The sequence below is a fragment of the Engystomops pustulosus genome, chromosome 4, assembly GCF_040894005.1.
Source record: "Engystomops pustulosus chromosome 4, aEngPut4.maternal, whole genome shotgun sequence".
Classification (NCBI taxonomy): domain Eukaryota; kingdom Metazoa; phylum Chordata; class Amphibia; order Anura; family Leptodactylidae; genus Engystomops; species Engystomops pustulosus.
This window is the reverse complement of record NC_092414.1, coordinates 141,248,384-141,273,335: the sequence shown is the minus strand read 5'-3', so window position 1 is coordinate 141,273,335 and position 24,952 is coordinate 141,248,384. Positions and strand designations below refer to the sequence as shown.

General features: G+C 39.6%; 1 protein-coding gene across 2 annotated transcripts in view; it reads right to left on the bottom strand.

The window, feature by feature from the left end:
- The window catches only part of PARP6 (poly(ADP-ribose) polymerase family member 6), a 33,076-nt gene extending 11,509 nt beyond the window's left edge, over positions 1 to 21,567 (bottom strand). The window contains exons 1-17 of one of the 2 annotated variants that reach the window (XM_072147800.1): positions 20,667 to 21,567; positions 20,032 to 20,161; positions 13,765 to 13,842; positions 13,200 to 13,294; positions 11,184 to 11,244; positions 10,826 to 10,916; positions 7,146 to 7,212; positions 6,381 to 6,530; positions 5,747 to 5,927; positions 5,149 to 5,202; positions 4,937 to 5,032; positions 4,721 to 4,813; positions 4,451 to 4,576; positions 2,451 to 2,516; positions 2,303 to 2,370; positions 1,657 to 1,705; positions 673 to 785 (exon numbers count right to left, since the gene is read on the bottom strand). In XM_072147800.1, the coding sequence (XP_072003901.1) occupies positions 673 to 785; positions 1,657 to 1,705; positions 2,303 to 2,370; positions 2,451 to 2,516; positions 4,451 to 4,576; positions 4,721 to 4,813; positions 4,937 to 5,032; positions 5,149 to 5,202; positions 5,747 to 5,927; positions 6,381 to 6,530; positions 7,146 to 7,212; positions 10,826 to 10,916; positions 11,184 to 11,244; positions 13,200 to 13,294; positions 13,765 to 13,842; positions 20,032 to 20,034 (1,391 nt within the window). In that variant the 5' untranslated portion in view covers positions 20,035 to 20,161; positions 20,667 to 21,567. The remainder of the gene's footprint in view (positions 1 to 672; positions 786 to 1,656; positions 1,706 to 2,302; positions 2,371 to 2,450; positions 2,517 to 4,450; positions 4,577 to 4,720; positions 4,814 to 4,936; positions 5,033 to 5,148; positions 5,203 to 5,746; positions 5,928 to 6,380; positions 6,531 to 7,145; positions 7,213 to 10,825; positions 10,917 to 11,183; positions 11,245 to 13,199; positions 13,295 to 13,764; positions 13,843 to 20,031; positions 20,162 to 20,666) is intronic. The other variant, XM_072147801.1, reaches the window with a different exon arrangement.
- Between the last annotated feature and the right edge of the window lie 3,385 nt (positions 21,568 to 24,952).

Here is a 24,952-nt window from a genome sequence, read left to right as displayed (position 1 = left end):
GCATGTGATGACCATTTTCAATGATCATTGGCATGTGAACGGAGCTCACCCATGGATGACAGATGGAATGCAAACAGAGGTCCACAGGACCTTTGTTTGCATCCCATATACATGCACACATCGTGGTTGAGTGACAAGTTGGTGGTTGAGTGATGCAAAGTCTAGCCAGTCAGCTGCTAGGGCGGCGTCTAGGAACTGGATAAATGGCTAATCCTTAGTTTACTAGGGCTGGTTATACTTTCTCCTGTTACTCGTAGTACTACTGTCTGTTTCTGTTTTGGTGAACCTGAACTTGTACCTGAGCGTGTATCTAGCCGGTACTCTGAACCCCAGTCTTAACTGTATCCTGCCTGACTGGGAACACTGTGTTCTATTTGACCTGGAACCCTGTACCCTGCCTGACCTGGAACCCTGTACCCTTCCTGACCTGCATTACAGCATCCTACCTGACCTGGAACATTGTATTCTGCCAGATCTGGAACCTTGTACCCTCAACCTGATCCACAACCCCAAAGCTTGTATCTTGCCTGATCCAAAAATTTGAACCCCTTTCCTGAACCTGTCCCCCAGCTCTAGACCCTGTACCCTGATACTGAGTCTGTACCCTGATCCCTAGCCTGTTTCTTAATACTATTGTGTCTGCATATTTCTCTGACCATAACAATTTCTTACTGAAAGGCAAATGTGCTTCCGTAGAGTTTCTTGGCAGTTCTGAATCGAGCTTCCTTGGCTGGGGGGCTACTAAGCAACAAAAACTGATGTGAAGTGTGCATGAACTTCAGCTGCTACCACAGGATGATGGAAGAGAGAATTCATGTGAAAAGAGAGAGATAAACAGGTAGTTGTATAAGTTGCACATATAAATAATATAAGTGTTTGTAATAGACAAATACACATTTAACCTGACCATGCATTTTCAATAACTGTTGGTTGCATGGCTGTTCTGTCTAGAGGTTTTTAACCTGGCTCCACCATACATAGCTAGGCAACTTGAATTCCACTTAAAGAAAACCTACCATCAGGAATCTACCTATTAAGGTAAATAGGTTTCTACTAAAATCCTAAGCCCTAAACTACCTTTCACTAATTCTATAACACTTTCTAACCTAAACTACACTTTCTCTAATATGCTCAGTTTGGGCAGAGGCTACTGAGGCAAAGGCTACTCCACACCCCAGTAACCTTTGTTGTCTCTCCTGCCTGTATGTCTTCGGCATTCCTTGGCGCAGTCCTTCTCACCACCGACTTATTTCTGCTCTGCGCATGCGCCATAGCTCCTTGCTCAGAGCCAGTGGCAGAGAGCATGTGCATATCATGGCATCTGCCGGGAATGAAGACGTTTCTGTGCATGAACTCAAAGCATATGGAGGTGAGAAGGAACACAAAGGTACAACAAAGGTACTGGGCGTGGAGTATCCTTTGCTACCCCACACACACATTACATTGATGCTCAATACTACTGGTGGATTTGGTTACATTTCATCTAATGTGTAAGGAGGACACCTTTGGGCTCAGCGATAAAAAACATTTTTTTTTTCACATTTGCACATCAAAAGAAGCTCTTGTAAGATAGAATTTTACTGAACTTCAAAACTACATTAGTTTACAAAATATAGATAATAATATAAAAAAAATTTATTCTGATCAAGTACTTACCCTGCTTAGGGGCAATTTGACAATGTGGGATCTATTACTGGATATTATCCTGAAATAGGATTAATAAGAATAGAGCAAATTAGGCAAAAAACATGTGTTATCTATAGATGTTGAATGTATATGCACTACAGCATAGAGCATAACTGCCACAGATAACCAGTAGACATTACACCTGAATGTTATTTACTATATATAAAGGGGCACATTTACTAAAAACAGAGTAAAATGCACTATATGCAGTTTGTCAGTGTAGTCTGCAGGGGGCTTCAGATTCATGATTTGTGGCGCTGTTCTTCTTGAATCTGGTGCTCCCTGTACTTCCTGTACTGCACTACAGAGTGCAGCCGCAACACAAAAGGGTCCTGTGCAATACAAATGTGGCGCGGACCATTCAATTTACACATAAAAGAATGTGCAAAGTCTGACAGAAAGTGGTGCAAGGACATTAGTAAATGTGCCCCAAAGTGACTCCAATTTCCAGTTCATATGACCACACATCACTGGTTAATACAACGTGTGGCTATTTGCATGCCCTGGCTGGTGCTGCAGTTTCAAAGCAGCTGTAGAGCCACACGTTGAATACATCTACTGATTGCAGACAAATGCATAAATGGTAATTATTCTTGTATAAGTGACAATATATTACCATTGTAGAAGAGGATGAGCCAATGGATCAAGACGGTCCATCTGTTTCTTAATTTCAAGATATGAACCCTACAAAAAAACCACCTCGTTAGAATCAGTTTTCATCACTTATTACCAGAGAAAATCTACCATGCTTCCATTTCTATTACCTGGGTCATCTCCCGGATTGACATGACACTGTCTAAGGCTTTCTGGAGACGTTCATAATTCTTCTTCTGCAATGGAAATACATATAATAAAGCCAATATATTACACTAATGACATTCCTTGAGTACTGATAGTACCTAGATATGGGTTAATGTTACCTTAATGTATTAATATATCCAGTCCACACTTCTCTATACAAATTGTCATCACTCTACATTGCTACCAACTTTGTATGAGCCTCACAACATAAATTCCGAATTACTCTATATTTATGTGAGAGGAAAAAGGAGTACCTGGTTACCACCTATGCTATGCGGGTGTTACCTAGGACCCTCGCAATGCACAGAAACAGTTCTAACCAGTGAACTACCATGTTGTTACCTTGTTTATTACAATATAAGAAAGGACGCACAGAGTAGCTTACTTAGGATACACTATATATAGGAAACAAAGAGATCAGTGGTCATCGGGTATTATAACCTTACTTGGTGGTTATGTTTATGGCCATGGTATAAGGTTTTTTGGTGTAGTTACACAAAAATTAGCATTGCCTATTTTAATTTTTACATTCATAATTTAATGGATTCTCTTGAGCAACGTGTGTGTTTTGACCAATTGAACATAAATCTATATCAATATTGGACATTAACCTGTTTTAAGCTGGATGATAAAAACTGTAAAGAATATATTTAATATGCAGACTTAAAATGTACTAACCATTTACTTCTGTACTATTATTGTAACACTTGACATCAGCATGTTCTGTAGGGATAATATATGTTAGGAATGTGAAGACTAGTCAGTAGCCTTACATGTTGGAGATGTGATGGTATGAACTTTAATAATTTTGCATTACTTGAATTTAAATATAGTAAGGTGACTTTATAGTTCAAGGTTAAATAAAGAACGACAAGGTTATGAACTCTGACATTAATTACCACAGCTGTCATTACAGTCATGTTTGAAGGCCGGAGGTATCTGTAATCCACCTGCTGCAGATAAAGGTCAGCAACTCTCAGATTGGAATATGGTTCATATGGTCATCTACATTCTTGGCCATTTGTATTTTCATGGTCATTGAGGACGCTACTAAACTACTACATGTTCTCCAAGTTCTTCATTCAATTTACATTAAAAATATACACATTTTGTGGAAACACTTCTAAATTATTTCCCTTGTTTACAAGCTAATAATAATTTATGATGTTATATAATTGTATATACAGTATATTTGTTCAAAAACTTTGTAACATTTTTCAGAAAACTTAAAATGAGATAGGAAGTAGCAACTGTAAATGCCAAAAGAAAAGAGAAATCTAGCTTGAAATATTTCGATCCCTATTATTTCTTTAATACTGATATGGAGTGTTTTATTTTTACAAAAAAAGTTTTTTTCTGTCTGACTTTGCACTGAAAAGAATGTGCAAAATACTTGCACATGTATTTATAAGGTGTCTGGGCCAGTATTTTGTCACAACTGCACTGTGTCTGCTGCCCCACAAAATTCTGCACCTACAGGAGCATACAAGTGCCAATTCGGACCGTGCGCCACATTTATTATAGCGACTCGACAGAATCTATGTTAAAGGTGCACCAAAAAAAAGTTGGTGCTCACTTTTATTTTTAGAATAAAATGGTGCCCTCTGCACACTCCACAGGCAGACTGCACATAGTGCAGTTTTCACTACTTTTGCTAAATGTGAGTCTACATGCTGTCCAAACATAGATTGCAATTTAATTGTATAGTGTAATTTCATCTTTGATGCTACAAAGCAATATAAAACCATCTCTCATATCTATCTATCATTTGTTAGGTGGCAAACACAAAATGCCCTCACACCCACACATTTTCTACCTAGAACAGTCTTTAGAGCCCTGGTGGGGGATCGGCAGAAGCTACTCCATCTAAACAATATAAGGGCACTGGGACAGCCCCGTTTAGACTTATGTGTATTCCATCCATATCCAGAGCTTGCAAAACAATGTGGCCTCTAAAAATTACCTTGGGGTTAAAGGCCAGTGTTTTGGGATCATTAGGATCCACTACTGAAGGGTATGGCTCAAATATTATACTCTTCCTAGGTGACTCCAGTGCCGCTCGACACATTGCAACCAACAGACCCACAACCTAGAGAAAACATTAAAAAAAGTTTATAAGCAGATTTTTATGGTGATATAGGCATAATGGAATTCATTTCATTTATGAAATTCTTTCATCTCCCCTGGTACCAGCTACAGGAGCTCCCAATACAATGTAGGTTTTTAGATTTACCTCAGCTCCTGTAGCCACTTCTTCAGCAGCCCCAGACATCACTCCCAGAGTGTAAAAAGAGAAGACACAGAGCTCTCTTGTACACACTGCTGGCTGCAAGACAAAACAGTAGAGGTTATGGAAAATAGATCAAATCAATAGAATCAATAGGGAAAACAAGATAAAGCCTGTAAGATTGGCAGTGATCACATTTGTTATAAAACTAAATTGACTTACCTTGAGCATAGATGCATTCTGGAAGACATGCTGTTCATCACATACTACACAATACTCATTTAGAGTGGGCAGTCGCTGTTCTGCATACTTCATTATCTGTGGATGGGAAACTTCTATGAGAAAACCTTACTAAAAAAGTGAAATGTAAAAAAAAAAAAGTAAAGGAGAATAAACAGCATGAATATCTTATATATATTAAACTTTCAACTCACCTGCACCAAAAATCCATACTCCAGAGTAGGAACTGTCTTACAATGTCCACTGACCTGCAGAAATTGATCAGATTGATCTAAAAACAACCCTCAAGAAGTTCCAAGAGTACATTATAGAGCTGTACAATCTGGCTTGCTAAAATGAACTAAATAAACCTTAAATGATGGACAACCTTAGCGACCCATTTTTATAGATGGCCTTGTATAAATTACTCCTGTTAAAAAAAAAAACCTCTTCCCTTAAATGTATTTTCAAAATCTCACCCTGTCATTTTTGTCCGTGATGTGACCATAACATATTGGACATTGTCTTGGAATGATTATACTTCAACTTTAAAGCTTCAAAATTATTATATAGGTACAACCATCCGGACTAAAATAAAAGTTTCTCAAGTAATGGAGACACAAACACTATTCTTTATTTTCTGTTGACCCAATAACCCACAATCACATTAAGTCAAAGTCATACAAACTATATGCCTCCTTGTTGACTATTATGAATACTGAGGATATTCAAGCAGACATATCCTGCCTCTTTCATTTAATAACTGGTTTATTAAACTTTAGAACATCTTTATAAAGCTGTAGCATGTCCCACCTGTGTTGTGGTTGTATGACTTCCATACAATTCTGATTTAGGGTTTCTTAGAGTACAGGAGACTGATCTATTCATGAGACGGGGTACACGAAGATCTGCACCTGCAAGACCGCTTCTAAGATCTGATCCTGTCAAACTACTTCGGACTGCAGAATCCTGGACCCCCGGGAAACTGGGAGACCTGTGATAGATATGCACAGAGAGTCAAGATGGTCATGCATTTCAGGCAGTTGTCAGCCAAATAGAAGACCTCATAAGCTGATCATTCTCAATTATACATGACTGAGTATGCACATATTCTGCATGAGGAGAAGAGAGAAAGGCTCTACCACGCCCCTTAAGCTCTGGTTTATCTCCCCATGAAGACAAGTATTGGGGATGTTGAAATCCAACTTCCCAATTCTTTTCTCCTTTGACATGTGCTATTCACATGCACTGCTGGAGCGATGCCCTTTGTTTGTGACAATGTCATAAAGAAAGGGAATCCTTGAGCAGAGGTTAATCATTTATTTACATAATGTATACAAACAAAATGACAAAATAAACGTTAGTGTACACACTGAACACAGGAGATTTTTGACTAAAAAATGGGATGTATAATATTACTTGCTAGAGTGAAACATAAAATACTTACTTGGGTACTGGAGAGAAGATGCTTAGCCCAGCCCGAAACCTCTTAATGCTTCCACTGACTCTAAGCCAACGCAGTCTTCTTTCCTGCTGTGAACGTAGAACTTCATTACTGAGATACCGCCACTGATGAGATGAGAAGACGGACAAGATCCTGGAAGCAAAGAAATATAAAATGTTGCCAGATGAAAAGTAAGGCAGCATTCAGATCTCATTTTTGATACAAAAGGAAAGCTTATGCTGTATGTACTGAACATGGCCATAGACTTATACTGGCTGACGGTAGCATACTTTTTTCTCACTGTGTCACAGCCATTAGGAAACACTTGATGCAAAAGCACAGCAGTCTGCTTCCTGATGGAGAGAGCAGAGTATGCTGAGCTGCCATAACAGGGAAGCAGATGCCACTGTATGGCTCCCATCCCTGGCCTCTGATGAGTGTATGGTGTGGGTATTTCCCCAATGATGTAATTGTCCAAATATGTACAGTTATGTCATTGACTCCTCCCACTTTCAAGGGGGAGGAGCTGAACAGGAGAATTTATTACACTGTATAATCATACAATGGGATGTGCTATGTCCTCACAATGGATGGCAAAAAGGAGATAAGAATGCAACCCAACTGAGACAATAAAATAGAAGCAAATGTAGTTACAGAAAAGGTAGGAATGTAACATTTTGCTAAAAACATAAACTGATAAGGTAAAAAGTGGAAATAGAGAACCTTCACACTTCTCCCTAGACACTTTACATCTAAGTTGATACTTACTTCTTTAACTGAATCCCTAGTCCAAAGTCCTCTCTGTTTGATGGTTGAAATACATCAATGGTAGGCTCTGTAGGAAATGTAAGATGCAAAGAGCAATTTAAATGGAGCCAGAAAGGAGATGAGGGTCTTGATAGAACAATATGTAAAATAGACATGTTAATTCCATGCTAATACTTGTTATGAACATGCATGTTTTGCATCAATCCTGATACAGTGCCAAACTGCAAGCATTTGTTTGAAAAATAACAATTACCGTATATACTCGAGTATAAGCCGACCCGAGTATAAGCCGAGGCTCCTAATTTTACCACAAAAATTGGGAAAACCTATTGACTCGAGTATAAGCCGAGGGTGGGAAATGCATTGGTCACAGCCTCTCCAGTATGTAGCCAGCCATCCCCTGCCCCAGTGTATATAGCCAGCCATCCCCTGCCCCAGTGTATATAGCTTGCCAGCCCCTGCCCCAGTGTATATAGCTTGCCAGCCCCTGCCCCAGTGTATATAGCCTGCCAGCCCCTGCCCCAGTGTATATAGCCCCCCCCCCCCCTTCCCCGTCATGCAGCACAACAATACCGGATGGATCGCACAGAAGATCTACGGGTGTCGCCAGAAAGGCAAATTTTGATTTATTTATTTTTTTGACTCGAGTATAAGCCGAGTTTGGGTTTTTCAGCACATTTTTTGTGCTGAAAAACTAGGCTTATACTCGGGTATATAAGGTACATTTGGAAATCTGATGTCCACGCCATTCTACTTTATATATTCAGTGTAAAGCATAGAGACCCGATACCTAATAACCCATTTACATGGGTAGAGTTTTATTGTTTAACCAATTCAGATTGACAAAGTTAAAGGTAACCTGTCAACTTATGTACCATGCTAAACTAACAGAAGCTACAGGGAGGGTATGAAATGTCCATTCTAGCATTTCCTCATTCATTTTAAAACTCACCTCTTTACCCATAGAAAATCACCTTTGCAAATGAGAAGAGTCACTTTCTGCCTCAGATGAGTCAGGAGGAGGGGAAGAGTTAATTCAGGTGCCAATACCATGGGCTTTTTAGATCATAAAACCATTCTTTTTTCAGATTAAATATAAGAATATGGCTTGTGGTTCTTTGGGCTACAGAACCAGAGATGCAGGCAGCTAAATACATATTTAGAATTGTGACCATAAACCTAATCCGGTTTGAAAGAGGAAATTAACATCTGTAATTTGAAATAAAATACTAGGACAGAACATAGAAGCACCTGAAGTGCCCCCCCCCCCCCATATAGCCTCTCAGCTTGACTCAACTAAGACAAAAAGTAGCTAATTTCCATATAATCCTAGATGTTAATGTATTATGTATTTATTTTTTGTTTACAGGCAAGTTTTACAATAAAAGAGGGGATACAAGAAAGGATATTTCCGACACTACCCGTGGCTGCTCTTTACTGGTGTAACAACTGTTGACAGGTTCCCTTAAAATGTTTACATAAGAACAATGCTGTGGCTGCAATACACATAGACATGTTTAATGATCTAAGAACCCAAATAGAATAATGAGTATAATAATAATAATAATGCAATTCAAAGCTCATACGGTATATTCTGTGTTTACTCGTTTCTTAGAACTCTACAGAGCGCTGCTGCATTCTTGTTTGGGTAATGCAGCCATTGCAATGTGTTACCTACATTTCTGCACTGAAGTTTAGCTTTATCCATCAGCTATCAGACAATGTGAATATTTTTATTGCTATGTTAACTAGACCTCACACAAAGAAGTAAAAAATTACCTGTTTTATAAGTATCTACGGTATTACAGTACACATTGGCCTTATTCACTCAATCTGATATCTAGACTTAACATATAATTAGGTGACAAAACAAACATTGAATTTGGAAGATCTCCATGGCAACATACTGTGCAGTTGTGCTGAACTAGATATGTGGCGATTGTGTCCATCTGTCATGTCCTTAATGAAGTAACTTTGTATGATTTACTGCTGACATAGTAACATACTTTATTAACAATAAATCTGGGACTCCAGAGTATTACAGTAACATCAAAACAACTTTAACAAATAAAATGTTATTTTATTGGTGTAACACATAACCTCCTTTACAGCCTAATACCCTGAAGTTAAAGGGAACCTGTCACTAGAGACCTCATTTTTACTAAAGACAGGTTACAGTTGGATTAGAAAGATGTATTTCTGCCTTTTCTGTGCATTTTCATTACAATTGATTGTGTGTTTTAACTTACCTTGCATCCTGACAGAATCATGTTCTCAGTCCCAGGTTTGTATTGGTTTTGCTGCATTTTAAAAAAATACACGTGACCTGTCTGTACTGCTCACTCACTCCTCAGGTCTCAGCCCCCACCTTTGTACAGCTTCGCCCTCCCCACTAATGTCAGCTCACCAGGCTTTGAGCTCTGTCCCTGTGTAAGTGAATGAGCAGGAGGGAGGAGCTGTACAGGAGCAAAAATGTGGGGTCTGAGAGCTGAGGAGTGATTGAGCAGCACAGACAAGTCACATGTTTTTTTTATAATGCATACAAACCTGGGACTGGATTCTGTCAGGTGCAAGGTAAGTTAAAACACACAATTATATTGTAATGCAAATGCTTATGCAACACCCCCCACCGGGGCCTAGCCTTTTCTTGGGGCCTGTGCCCAGAATACCGGAGTGGCTGGTGGTTGCGGCCTAGGCACGCTAGTGTCACGGTGCTTGGTATGTGGATCGGAGGGCTGTCCTACAGCCTGGCAGGTCTCCAGCAGGTGGTGTATGCAAGAAATGATATAGAGGGGAGGCTGATGTACTGGTTCTCCCTGGGGCAGCCCTTAGAGTCTGTAGTATGTGTCCCTGGTAGATGGATGGGGCGCCCCCTTGATGATGATACAGCTGTAGCAGGGACCAGACGGAGGCAATGTTGTGCATAAAAGTAACTTACAGTTCTTTATTTGAACCAACGGTAACAACACGCCAAACGATTCTGTACAAGTGCAGTACTGGAGTGATCTTGGAGAAGGAACCTCAGGAGTTGGGTCACCAGCCTGGATGCAGGAGCAGGCTGGGATGTAGCTGTGTCCAATGCTGGAAGCTGCAGATTTGTCCTGTGTCACTCTGTGAGTAGTTGATTAGGCCTAGGATGCCTGTGAGCAGAGCATGTGCTCTGAGGTGGTGCTTCTCAGTCAGAAGCTGGGTCTCAACTCCCTCTGTTCTAACTCCTCCCCTGACTAAGGGTCTAGTTAATCCCTGGTCAGGTGGTCTCCTCCTCCAATCACACTCCAGTTCACAATTAAGTGCATTGAGGCATATCATTGGATGATAACATTAACAGTCAGATCAGCTTAACCCTTGCCTATCTAGGCAGTATCTACCGCTGCTCAATTACCTCTCTATGTACTGGGTAGTAAAAGGGCTTATTCGGAACTACTCCTCTGCCATGCACATTGGCAGGGACTAGCACTTAGAGAAGGCAGAAAGACATCTTTGCAATCCGTCTGTAATGGACTTCTGCAACCTGTCTTTTTTGTAAATGAGGTCCCTGGTCACAGGTTCCCTTTAAGCTTATATTGTCAGGAAGCTTTCATACTCAAGGGGTAAATACTAGCTTAACCAATTTAAAAAGTAAAATGTTGTAATGATTAATAAACTCTCAAGATTAGAGCAGTAGGCAAAGGATCACTCACCAGGGCCATCTAAGTACTGAGAGAGGGAAAAGCGTAGCCGTAGAACTATGGGCTCTGTGCGGATCACTTTCCAAGCAGTGGCTACCTCTTCCTGTAGGGGAGTGCAAATAAAAGGGATACTGATAAGATGAATTTTAATTGTAGTACAATTGTGATAAGATCAATGTTTATTGTGGCAATTCAATCAATAGTCTATCAGAAATAGAGAATTGTATATATATATATATATATATATATATATATATATATATATATATATATATACATACACATATATATTTGCAATATAAGCAAACATCCTTAAAAACTAAGAGACAGTGCCATATAGATAAACGTATTAAGGATTTTACAGACTTACATCCAGAAATCCAATGTTTATGTGCAAGTCAATATCAGCATCATCTATGGTCCCATATTCTCTGTAAAAGAGAAATTGGTACATGGTACTGGAAATATAAATGTTAAGTTATTTTTGACATTCAAGGAACTTTAGTCTGGGCAAGTCCAATGTCACAGCTCTGGGTATTATCATCTCAGCATGTTCCTAAAGTTATATTTCTGATGTAATGGTTCTTGGACCCAAAGGGTTCTAACACACCAGCATTATTAGAAGTTTTGTTCCCTCACAGGAGCAAATACACTAAAACAAAGACTTTCCTTAATGGGTTTCCCCAAGCATTTAAGTTATCCCAAAAATCCACAGAAAGAAAGATTTGAGTGGCAATCACATAACAGTAAACTTAAATGAACAAGTTAATACATCACAGAGGGAAGGAAGGACTCATAGGACATCACAAAAAGAGCAGTGACCATTTTGTGTTACAATGCGTTACAGTGCTACTTTCGTGTGTGTGCACACAGAAGCTGGAGGAAGCATTTTTTTTAGATGTCCTATGAGTGCTCCCTTCCTGCTGTGATGTATTGATTTGTTCATGTAAGTTTCCTAAATAAAGAAGAACATTGGACCTGTTATGGTGACTGCCATTCCAATCTTTCTCTCTATGTATTTCTTGGCTTGAACTTGCATCACTGTTTGTGGATCAGAGCACAACCAAAGGCAGTTAAACTCTTCTGTTGTCTGTGCATATCATGGACATAAAAGACTATAAGGCTGTATAAATGCTGGCAGTGACCACTCTACTTTCTTCCCATATTCAAGTTATCCTCTAGCCACAGATTAAGGGATAACTAGCTGATCAGTGATGGTCTGACTGATGGGACTCCACCCTTTACAAGAACTGGGATGTAGTAGCAGGTGTCCTACTACTCTACTAAATAATGGAAATAATGATGGAAATAGCCAATCACAGCACTCAGCTATCTCCGACCGCTTCATCATCCTGCCACTCCAACCTTTAGTGATAACAGGATCCTCATTCTCAAGATTCATGATAAATCTACCTTTTCCTTTTTCCTAGCCAAGTCCTGTTGAAGTTAGTTCAGATAGATAGTTCAGCTCCTAGAAGCTTTTTGTCCATTTGCTTCCTTTCAGCCTAAATAGCTTTAATAACCTCGTGGAAGAAAACCACAGTCCCACTAGATCTACATTTAAGCTAAACTAATGTGGGTTATTACTTCAATGCCTTGTTACTGATAAGGTGACTTTATTCAACAATACATGGTAGTCGTGGCTTACATACCAATGTAGAGTATGAACATATTTGGCTAATACTCCCCCTAAGGCCTTCTCCCCCTCCCAACCATTCCGATCCCCTTCCTGTTTTTATTGTAAGTAACTTTGAGATATTGACAATTTTTCATTGGATGGCTTATTAGATGATAGTGATGTTTAGCAAGATGTATGTAAGCAGATAAGCTAATTGCATCCTATCAAGTTGCCGGTTTTTATGTTTTACCTTCCCAGTAAAATGCTCCAAAAAAAATCTATCACCGATCAGCTAGTTATCCCGTACTTTGTGAATAGGGGATAACTTGGGACAAACCCTTTAAAGCATCTCTTCTACTTATCCTTGTGATGTCTATATGCTACTCTACAATCGCTTATCCAGATCTTTGTTAGTTTTATTGATGATTATTGGTGCAGCCTCAAGATTTTATTCCATAGTTTTTAACTGCGTTTATTATGTTTTGACAGTAAGTTATACAGTATTTTCTAAAAGATTACCACCTTTTTGGTCAATAAAAAATTCCTTTCTTTTGTTTTAGGTCCTATAAATAGTAAATTGAGATTGCAAGTGAGATTACCAATATGTTTTAAAAATGTTCTTGAGATACCTTGGGAATATACCCATCAAGGCCATTCTCTTCATTCCTTCTTTTTAAGCTGATTTTTACAATAATGTTTGTGTTTCTTCCATTCAATGTTAGTGGATGTATTCCTTTGCATAATATTACACAATAAAAATATGCTCACCTTACAGATACAGCACTCTCACTATATATTTCTTTAACAGCCTCAATGTCTGCATCAAGCTGTGGGTGCCTGTAGAGATCAGCACAGCATGTGCCCTGTCAATGAGGAATGAATATAATCAGAGGTTCAGAACAAATTGGAGAGAAAAAAATCGAAACATTGTCCGTATAGCACAACTGCTGTACAGTGCCCCAAACAACTGTGTAAATACATCTTGCTACCTAAGGGCTTTTCTCACAAATACAAGTTAGGGCCTAACTTGCTGATCGGTGGGGGTCTCCGTGATGAGACGCCCACAGATCACGAAAACGTGGAGTCCGGACCTCTCGTTGCTCCATGAGAGTAATGAAGCAGATAGCCGCGCATGACCGTTCTGCTTCATACATCTCAATGGAGCTGACGGAGGTTGCCAAGAGCAGCACTCCTGCACATACAGGGAGCTCTTTGAGACTTTTTTTAAACAAAAAAATTTACTTGAGACTAACTCCTCAGCGCCAGATGTATTAATAAGGAAACAGCACTAATATAACCAGCAGAAAAGCAAAAAAGGTAATAGTTTCATTACCTGAACTCCATAGAGGAACTCCCCACATTCATTTTCCCCATCGGATTCCTCCTCAGCCCAGTTGTGTCCCTTAATGTCCTGTAAAGTTGTCAGAAAAATGTTTGTTAATATCTAATAGCATTCATAGTAACCTTTCAATTGTAGCCATATTCACAATACTGCTCATTTCGAAAATATTTAATGCTACTATATGTACATTTATGTTTTACATATAAATATATAGAACAAAGAGAATTCAAAACTTTGAATAGCAGGTTAAACATAATTTAATGGCCGCTTTTATACCTCTAATCTACCTGAGGTAGGGTATGAAATATCCTTTGTACCAATCCCTCTTTTATGTTAAAACTAATCTATTTACCTATAAAAAATTGCCCCAAATCATATACAAATGTTCTGAGAAGAGTCACTTTTTGTATGAAAGTAATCACTTTTAGAGCCTGGAGGGGCAGCGTTTTAGGCTCTACGGTATAGCAGCTTGAACCATTGTGTCATTGTAAATATAAAACTTGCGTCTTTCAAAACACATTTATTGTAATTCTGTGCGTTGTCAAACAAGAGATACATGCAGACATAAGGGGTTATTTATCATACATCGGCCTCTTGATGTATCAGATGGGGGCCTGCCCAGTGTTTATTTCTATGCCAGGCTCTACATGGCATGGAAATAAATGCACCCGACAAATTTTGGCTTATGAAATGTCACCACCTGCAGTGAACGGTCTGTCGCAGAAGCCCTGATAGCTACCCTCAATGACTACCCCATTCCCTCATATTTGGAAATGCAAGCTGCAGGTAGAGATCCAATTTCTAACTAAATTTTAAACTGACGATATCTCTGGTCCTGTATCAAAAAGAACTACAACCAGAGAAGCAATCTGTGGTTTCTTATCTACTCATTCTGCGATGAGGGCTCCCCTGCTTCCTATCAGATCCTCCATGGCAGGGAAGTAACCATTAACCATGCAACTATGGAGCCCCCACAAAAACAAGACATGAATATAGTTTTGTCAAAGCACAGGGTCAAAATAGACAGTAAATTACAGTAAGCGGATCATAAGCACAGCGATGTCAAAGTAAAGACATTACATGCATAAAATAAATGGTGATATCACAGTACAGAGATAAATAAACAGTGATATCACAGTACAGAGATAAATAAACAGTGATGTCACAGTACAGAGATAAATAAACAGTGATGTCACCGTAAACGGATAATATAACACAGTGAAGTCACAATGAAGTCATAATAAACACAGTGATGTCACATTTCAGGATAATGTACAGAATGATGTCACTTTACACAAATAATAAAAACATTGATGTCACCATACAATCCGTAATGTTACAGTACAGGAATTAATACTATTAATCACACTACATGTCATGATACAGGGATAATGCATATCATAACTCAAGAAACGCGCAAGAAATCTAGCATCACAGTGACGGCATAACTACTATACACAGCTCCATAGTAAAATTAAGTAGAAATAAGTTAAAGGGAACATGTCAGCAGAAAGTGGAGGATGATTTTTGAAAAAGACTAACTCTGTAAATAAGGGCATGGACAATATTAAAAGATTCTAATGTGTGGAACACTTGAATTATATTGTCACGGGTGCTCCCACGATCCCTGTCTCGGATCGTGGGTGCACCCGTGCCTCTCCAGGTTCCGGTGTCCGGCTGCACTCACCTCTCCCGGCTCCAGCGACGTCCTCCGCAGCTCCCGCAGCTCGGCGCGCGCGTCCCCGTCTCCTAGGGCGCCGGCTCGCTGAGATTTAAAGGGCCAGTGCTCCAATAATTGGCGCTGGCCTGATTTAAATTCCAGCCTCTTCCTATTGCCCTTGCTGGATCTTCAAGTCTTCCCATGAAGAGAAAGCTCTCCTGTGATTCCTGCGTTCCTGTGATTCCTGCATTCCTGTGATTCCTACGTTCCTGTGATTCCTGTGTGCCAATCCGTTCCTGTGTCCTGTGATTCCTGTGTGCCAGTCCGTTCCTGTGGTCCTGCGTTCCTGTGTGCCAGCTCCTGCGATTTCTGACGTGAGTGGTGTCTCCTGTATTACTACCTTGGCAGCCACCGCGGGCTAGTCCCACCTGTGGAACGACCTGGTGGAATCCCGCCGCAGCAAGTCCATCCCGCTTTGCGGCGGGCTCTGGTGAACACCAGGGTTCCACTTAGACTCCGGACCCAGGTCGGCTAGTACCACCTCCCGCGGTGGTCCAGAGGGTCCACAGACTTCTGGCCCTGACATATATTTTATTGGCTATATAAATATATTAATTTCACTTTTAACATTATAAAGCATACATGTGCCCAAAGTTCTTGATTTCTCATTCAATATAGTGCAGTATTTTACATGTAAGGAAATGTTTCACCTAATTTTTTTACTAATTAAAACCATATACCGGTAAATAAAAGTTATTCTTTCTAGCTAGTTTTATATTCTTTATTGTATATTTTTAATAAATATTTTCTGTACATGGTTTTTTATGAATCACTACAAAACCCCTTAAAGACTATGCATACCTTTGCACACTTTCTTTTTGTTTTCTATATAATGTATTTATAAAGAGTGTAAATCATTTTGCCACTAGCCAACTGTACAAGGAAGATAGTATGGCAGAGATCTGGGCGACGTCACCATCTCTCTGTCTGGAGAAGGTTCAGGACAAGGCAGACGGCAAAGGACTAGAGGAGTTAGGAGGAGCTCAGTTAATTCCCCAAAAACCCCTCTGCCTCTTTTTTCTACAAATAGCGGGCATTACTAGATATAAAAGACACAGGGCTGCCTCTTGTTGACTGTAATACAGAATGCCTACTGACAGCTATGATGGGAGCCTTATTCCAACCAATCGATCCAGCTGCCATTGCTCTACCAATGAAATCATGGGGAGCGTTAATAGGCATTTAAAGATGGTGGTGCCCATTTGCAGTGCTGTTAGATGCCGTGGTCGGGTTTCAGCATGGCACCTAAAAGGTTTGCTGCTACAATCAGTCACAATACCGACCTCTGCAGTTAACATCATATGTCAGTCTGTGAGCCCTCTCCATAGACCATTTCACCACCAGATGATGCATATTTACATTGGCCGGTCATGAAATAGTAAGACTTTATTTTACAAAAAATGTTTCCCACTAAGGGACAATGAAACAGAGCCACTGATACTTGTGACCACTTGATCGCTAGTACTCTAAAATACACTGCACTAGTGCTAACCAAAGCTCGCAACCATCGAATTTGATGGGACAGTCCCAATTTTTCAGCACTGTCCTGCCATCGAAAGACAGTTGGGAGAATATCCTGTGGTCTCCTGCTTTGTCCCACCTCCCCACAGTAGAGCTGCAGAGCAGCCAAAGCATTGGGGCTAGTTCCTGCCGCCTCCACACGTCTGATTCTACTCTTTAGCAGAGATGTGAGAAGTTAATTCCTTCCATGGCTGGCCCCCTCTTCTAAGTCAACATCAGAGCCTCGGGAGAAGATGAAGCAGGGTTGCTGCCAGGGAAGGAGGATGGAGGAAAGGAGGCCACAATATGAGTGAGGATGGAGGATAGGGGGCACACTGTGATGGAGGACACAAAATGAGGGAGGTGGAGGACAAAGGCCACACAAGTGGAATGGAGGACAGGATACCACATTATGAGGAATGATGGAATACAGGAGACCACCATACGTGAGGTTTGGAGGACAGGGGCCATAATATGAGGGAGGATGAAGGACAGGAGGCCTCAATATGAGTGAGATGGAGGACAGGAGGCCACAATGAGTGGAATGGAGGACAGGGGGAGCTGAAAACTGACAATCATTCTCTTAAGCCCTCATCCACATAAATATATTTCCTCATGTGTGCTAGCCATCTTTTTTTAAATGTAGCTCACATCCTTGTTTATTTCTCTGGGCACATGGCTTTTGTTTACAAAGCCCCATGTATGAACCTAGTCCACCTAAAAAAAGGCAGGAAATGTTTTGCTCTTGTTCTATGTTTGATGCTCAGGTTTCTCATAGAAATTTATTTGAACACGAAAAATACTGATGCTACACATCTGTGTGCCATCCATATTTGCTGATCAGTTGCTAGGTAACACAATCATGTGACACTCCAAGGGGTTGGGACACGTTACTGACATCATTTCCCTGTCTTGTTTCTTTCTTTTTTTACCTCGAGTGTACAAAAACTGGACTGGTATTGTGGACATTTTTTGTTTAAATAGTGTTCAACAGGAAAGAGCAATCTCTTACCAGCCTGAGATGGAGTCGTAGACTACCGGGAAGATAAAAACTATAACCATGTTATAGAGGAAAACAATTTGGGCCTTTTTATGCAATCATTCTGAATGTAAAGATGTAATTGATAACATTTCTGTCGTGGATGTTAGTGTATACACATTGCTGCATCTGAAGAACTGTGCTTTTCAGTACAGTTGTATAACAAAAATAGCCTAGAAATCGTAAGTGATAGACAAAGGAAACTACAGCTTGAATGACCAAATGAATTAAAAAACGTCTGAAAATAATAAGTTTTTATATATTTAGAACATAACAGCAATAAGCAGTAAACACTAGACACAAATTGTGTGTTCTCATATATGTTTGGGTTTAATTTCTAAATGTTTGAAACATATGATAAAATTCCATGGTATATATGAAAACATGTTTTTTGCAATTAAAATGTTTTATTAAGGATATCTATCAATATCTCCAGTATATTTAGATATTTTTTCACAATTTTAGTAAAAGTAAACTGTCACTCACCAGCCTTTACCCTACTAAACTAAACTAAATATACTTTCTAGAGTTCTCTCTTTTTTTGTTAAATCTCACCTGCTTACCTATAAAAAAAAAGTGTTATTCCGCTCCATATGCATGAGCAGAGATGAGTCACTTTTAGTTTTTCTCTACATCTACCAAATATTTTTGACAGTTTTTTTTTACACTTTTCTGACCAGTACTACAAAGGGGGCATGGCCTTTGAAAATGGGCGTGACCTCACAGAAATAAGTCAGTGGACCAGTCAGTGCGAAGAATTAGACTAGACCAGTCTTACTGCAGCGCCAAATTTATCACTGCATCTAATGCTGGAAATATATTTGACGTGGTTTAAGACTGCCATGTCATAATTTGCACCATCTGTTAGTTGGTCAAGTTTATTGCACCAAATTTTGGCCCATGGACCTATTTCTGCGATGCCATGCCCACTTTTCAAAAACATTCCCCTTTTGTCAGACAATTCATAAAAGTGTTAAAAATGGCATAAAAACCTTGCTAAATGTGGCACCAGGCATTTTAGACAGACGGAGCAAACAATGCCAGAATTCTGTCGCGAGCGACACTTTGATAAATGTCCCCTATGCATTTAAGAAGTGAATAATCTCATACAATTACAATTATTAGGCCAGGCCACTCTTTTCAGTTTTTTTTGTTTTAAATAAAACATGATCCTTATCACAGACCATAGACTGGGTGAGAAACAGAACGCACAACCTGGTCTTGGGAAGGTTTTATCATAAGGCCGGTTCCATGCAATACTTCTATGTCTGCCTTTGGAACTCTGCTGCCTGTCATATTTATGAAAGTGTCTGAGATTTTTTTAATAATCACAAAAAATTGACATGTAAAGAGGGGTAAAATAATTGCAGCAGTACATACACCAGGAGGATAAACCTTGCGCTTATTTTTAAAAATCACAAGTCATAAATCTTTACACGTAGTTGCTCTACCAGTGAGTTGATGTGTAATCCACAATTTCTAAATGGCGTTGCAAGTTTTGTGCCACTTTTTTACGTCAAAAAGTTTCTGATAAATGTCCCCTTTGGAGTCTAAGTTTGCTAAAAAGGCTCATATTCTCCTATATTAGTAAGTTATATTATATTTTGTCCTAGGAGTTGCATTGATATGTGTACATATATACAATATATAAATATTCCTTTCATAGCACAGTATTTGCTTTCTATTATGGTCTTCCAAAACCAAGGAGCAAAAAGGAAAGCATTAACATATATAAACTTTATATTGAGCTGCTAATTTCTTCCTACTCTATATAATGGTTCCTGCAGACTGATCTGGAGGTTAATGGTGATAGCTTCCTTTATAAGTTAGCTTCTCACATTGTGGTTCTGTGATGTTTTTTCCACAATTTCACCGTGAAATGCCACCAAAACCACAAATAACAAATCACAAAAAATAAGCTGTCTTTAAAAGATAAAACCATGCTACATACAAGATTATTCTATCTACATTGGCCTCCAGAGGCAGTAATTATGCTTACCATTTCTGTTTAGGAGGTCTATCACCTAGCCACTTTCTCAGGGTTGGGGGTCCGATGCCCCCGGTAGCAGCAGAGCTGTCATCACATGCACTGGCATGCTGGGATGGGGCAGCGAGAGGTTTACTGCTCCCTATAAAGAAAGAAAGATTACATTTAGTAAAAATAATTTTAACAGGAAAAAAGAAGTGCAGCAAAAAGTAAGGAAGCTGAAGACTATGCTTTGAGCAAAGTGGAGGAAAAAAAAGGGTCAACAAAATTTGGTAAATTGCTCATTGTATGTATGTAGCCATTTATTTATTGCTTCAGTAATCTATGGTATAGAGATGTATCAAAGAGAAAATTATGTATTGAATACACACATAAATTACATGTAAAGATACAAGCTGAATTACAGGTAAAGGCAGTATAACAAATAGACACAGCCCATAAATAGGCACATGCAGAGGATGAACTGCTGAACTGGATACATTGTTACAGGTCTGAAAGTATTTCTATGAAGTTTTTATCATTTTAAAAGAAAATATTTCTTCGTGTTACCATTTTTTCAATATGTATATAAAACATATGCATTTAAAGACATTTAATATCCACTGAAACACAGAAATAAGAAAAACAAGATATTTTTGTATACTCACATCTTCTGGCTGAGTGCAATGCAGAATGTCACCATGAGACAGAAATAATGGCCTTAAGGTATGTTTATGATGTCTGACCCAAAGTATATGTGTGCCTTTGTGGTTCTGAATCACTACTGTATGGTATGCATATGTTTATGATAATGAAAAACATATACATAAGACAGACCTTAAAAGATTTAACATAGAACAATATAGGAATAGATAGATAGATAGATAGATAGATAGATAGATAGATAGATAGATAGATAGATAGATTCCTTCTTGATTACATGTAAATGTAGGTTGTTGTGATGACTGGTTGCAGACAAATATAGAACGGGTTGTCAGACAAAAGGAGCAGGTCCAATCACAAGCACAAATGGGGGAGGAGGGTGACTGAGAATGAGCAGATATGAAAGGGGAACAGGAGGAATGAGGGTGGGAGATAGGAGGTTTGAGGGTGGGGGAATGACTGAGGGACTTAAGATGATGCTGTCACGGTGTGTGGGAGACAGGGACAGAGCTTGGGAAGGGCAGGCAGGTGCTATGGATTAAAGATGATTGTCTTAGTAAAATAAATTGTCTTAAGTGGCGGCTAAATTTGGATGTCCCAAGCTGTCGCTATCAGCTGATGGCCGTCTCTGGTTCTGTCTCAGGTGGCAGCTGTCAAAGAATGTCTTTGGATGTCTCTTTGCTGGCGGATGGATGGAGCAGCTTTTTTGTCTTGTGTTTTCCAGATGAAGATGGTCTCACCCGCAGGGCTGCTGTTCCTGGAAATACATAGCTGACTCTCTCAGATGATGATTTTCTCTGCCTGTCACGGGCACAGCTGCTCCTGCCTTTGTTATTCCTGTGCTGATGGCAGCTGAGAGCTGTGTACGCATGTGCAGATTATCCTGTGCAGGTCACATGATTGCTTCTGTAAAGCAGGGAATAATGGTACATATACTGAATGTGTATGATATATATACATATAACACATACATATTTATAGCAGTCCATTGTTAGAATAAGTTCCAATATGGTACAGTATGGTAAATCTACAAGTAAATACATTATAAATATCAATCATGTGCAATGAATAATAAAGACTTGCAATGCGTATGTAGACATCTGTTTCAAGAGGTGTGATTACTTTCGCCTGCCCTGTATTTCATCTTACAAAATTAAAAATACATATTTATATTTACAGTGATTTACAAGAGGTCTCATGCTGAGCTGTACAAATTGCACTTGACTCATACTTTTCAAGTTTCCCATTTAGGGCGTTTTTTCCCCCACCATGCTATACGTGATTTTCATAGATATCACACTGACCCTTGATTTTCTATGTATTAATTTTATTGAAAATCTGTTTAAAATCTTTTAGAGCCTGTCCTTTTGTTTTCAAGTTTGTGGATCGCAGATAAGACCACTGATGTACCATCAGTTTTTTTCCTCTTATGATCCTGGGAAAGCAGATGTTATTCTTTCTAACCTAATGTTAAGCTATCAGAACAAGCATGCCAAACAGATGTGGAAAAAAATTAAAACGGAAATTGAACGGAACAGTTTTCAATAAACCCGGGACAAACACACCTGTGTGAATAAGCCCCTAAAGGCATAACTATTGATCTGGTTTACTTAACTTTTAATAAATTATTCATTACTTTCAGTACTGTTCCTAATGGCTTGTCACACAGGTGTGTCCGTTGCGTGTCCTATAAAAATGGATCTGCTCTGGTGTTACATCAGTTTATCTTTGTGGAACCATAGACTGCTATCATACACAGTGATCCACAAACATGAAGAAAATAGGACAGTCTCTATATTTTTTCAATGGACCATGGATCCACAGGAAAAAACACATCGAAAATAAAGAGTCAGTATGTTATCTGTGAAAAAAAACATATGCGTGATGAGTTCCCTATTCCACAGATTTCATATGTTTCTGTAACATAAAGTTGCATGCAGTTATAGATACATGTCATTTTTTACTATTTTTTAACAGGTAATTGAACCCTACGGGGTCTGATTGCTAACACAATGGGGCACATTTACTTACCCGGTCTTGTCGCGATCCAGAGGCGCGTTCTCCGATGCTGATTCGGGTCTGCCGGGATTCATTAAAGTCTGTGCGCCCGATATCCACCAGGTGTCGCTGCTGCACCGATGTCTGCCGGAGTTCACCTGCTTCATCACGGTGTAAGTGCTGACCTTGCAACACAAATTCTTTTTTAAATTCCGCGGTTTTTACAAATCCGCCGGGTTGTCCGACAGCCGCGCCCCACAATTTCTGTCACGTGTGCGCCAAAATCCCGTGGCAATTCAGGGAAATTGTCGGGAAACCTGACGAAAGTGCACATTTCGGACCCTTAGTAAATGAGCCCCAATATACTGCACTACAATTGTTTTGAAGTATTTTGGTAAATTACTGCTTTACTAAAACAGGCTTCCTATTTTAATGGTGCTTTTTTGACAGTCGTAGAAACTCATGGGTGTCAGGGCAACCACGTGCAACTAGTGTCAGTACAGATTCCACGTATATATATACGGTGCACAACTGTCTGCAGCAAATATGCAACACATATTTAAACATTCCCATAGACTTCAGTGGGGCATATGGAATGCAAATACTGGAGAAAGTAGGACATGCTCTATATTTTTTTACATCTTGATCAGGGTGGCCGTATTGCCCATTAAAATGAATGTGGCTGTATGCTGCCCGTATGAAAATTGTACATTATGGCTAGCATATGGCTGTTTTTATATGTTCGTGTAAAGAGGCATTGCCCTGTGGATAGATGCTCATCCCATAAGCCGTTTAAAAACAGGGTTAGTAATGGTGCATTGTACATGTCAAAAGGTTAAAGGCCCATTTATATTCAACAATTATTATAATTCACATGTTTCTCAGTAAATATAATGATATTTGGTGAGAGTTCATAAAAGGAGATAAAATATAAAACTTTCACTTAGTAATGTTTATTAATTGGACTGTGACTAAACCACCTATACCCCCTCACCATACACTGTGGATCTTCCCCCATTATCATTGCCACATGTTTCCTACAACACTCTTTTTTATATCATATTTAACTCACATGATGTCCATTTCCTTCTGAACCTCCTTGAGATGGTTCTACTCCTTAATTGGAGTCCAGCTGTGTTTAATTCAACTGATTGAACTTGATTAGGAAAGGCACACACCTATCTATATAAGTCCTCCGAGCTCACAGTGCATATCAACACACATGTGAAGCGTGAGGTCTAAGGAACTGCCCAAAGACTCATAGACAGAATTGTGGCAAGGCACAGCCAAGAATGTCTGCAGTACTTACAGATCACAGTGGCTTCCATAATCCTTAAATGAAAGAAGTTTGGGACAACCACAACTCTTTCTTGACCTAGCCTTCCAGCCAAACTAAGCAATTGTGGGCGAAGAGCCTTGGTGAGAGAGGTAAAGAAAAACCCCAAGACCACTGTAGCTGAGCTGAAGAAATGTAGTAGGGAGATGGAAAAAAGTTCCACAAAGTCAACAATCACTGCAGCCCTCCACCAGTCAGAGCTTTATGGCAGTCTGTGTCGACGGAAGCCTCTCCTCAGTGCAAGACATATGAAAGCTGCATACAGTTTGCAAAAAAACACATTAAGGACTCGTAGACCATGAGAAATAAGATTCTGTGGTCTGATGAGATAAAGCTTGAACTCTTTGGTGTTAATTCTAAGCGGGATGTGTGGAGTAAACCAGACGTTGCTCATCACCAGCCAAATAGAATCCCAACAGTAATACATGGTGGCAGCATCATGCTATGGGGGTGTTTTTCAGCTGCAGGGACAGGACCACTGGTTGCAATTGAAGGCAAGATAAATATGGCCAAGTAAAGAGATATCTTGGATAAAGACATCTTCCAGAGTGCTTTGGACCTCAGACTGGGACGAAGGTTCACCTTCAAAGAAGATAATGACCCTAAGCACAGAGCTAAAATAACAAAGCAGTGGCTTCAGAACAACTCTTTGACGATACATGACTGACCCACCGACTGACCCACCAGTCCTGACGTAAACCCATTTGAGCATCTCTGGATAGACTTGGAAATGGCTTTCCACCAGCGTTCACCATCCAACCTCAGGGAACTGGAGAAGATCTGCAAAGAAGAATGGCAGAGGATCCCCAAATACAGGTGTGAAAAACTTGTTGCATCATTCCCAAGAAGACTTATGGCTGTACTAGCTCAAAAGATGTTTCTACTCAATAGTGAGCAAACATTTCTGTTTTTTATCTGTCAATATGGGGTTCACAGTGTATATAAATGAGCAAAAAA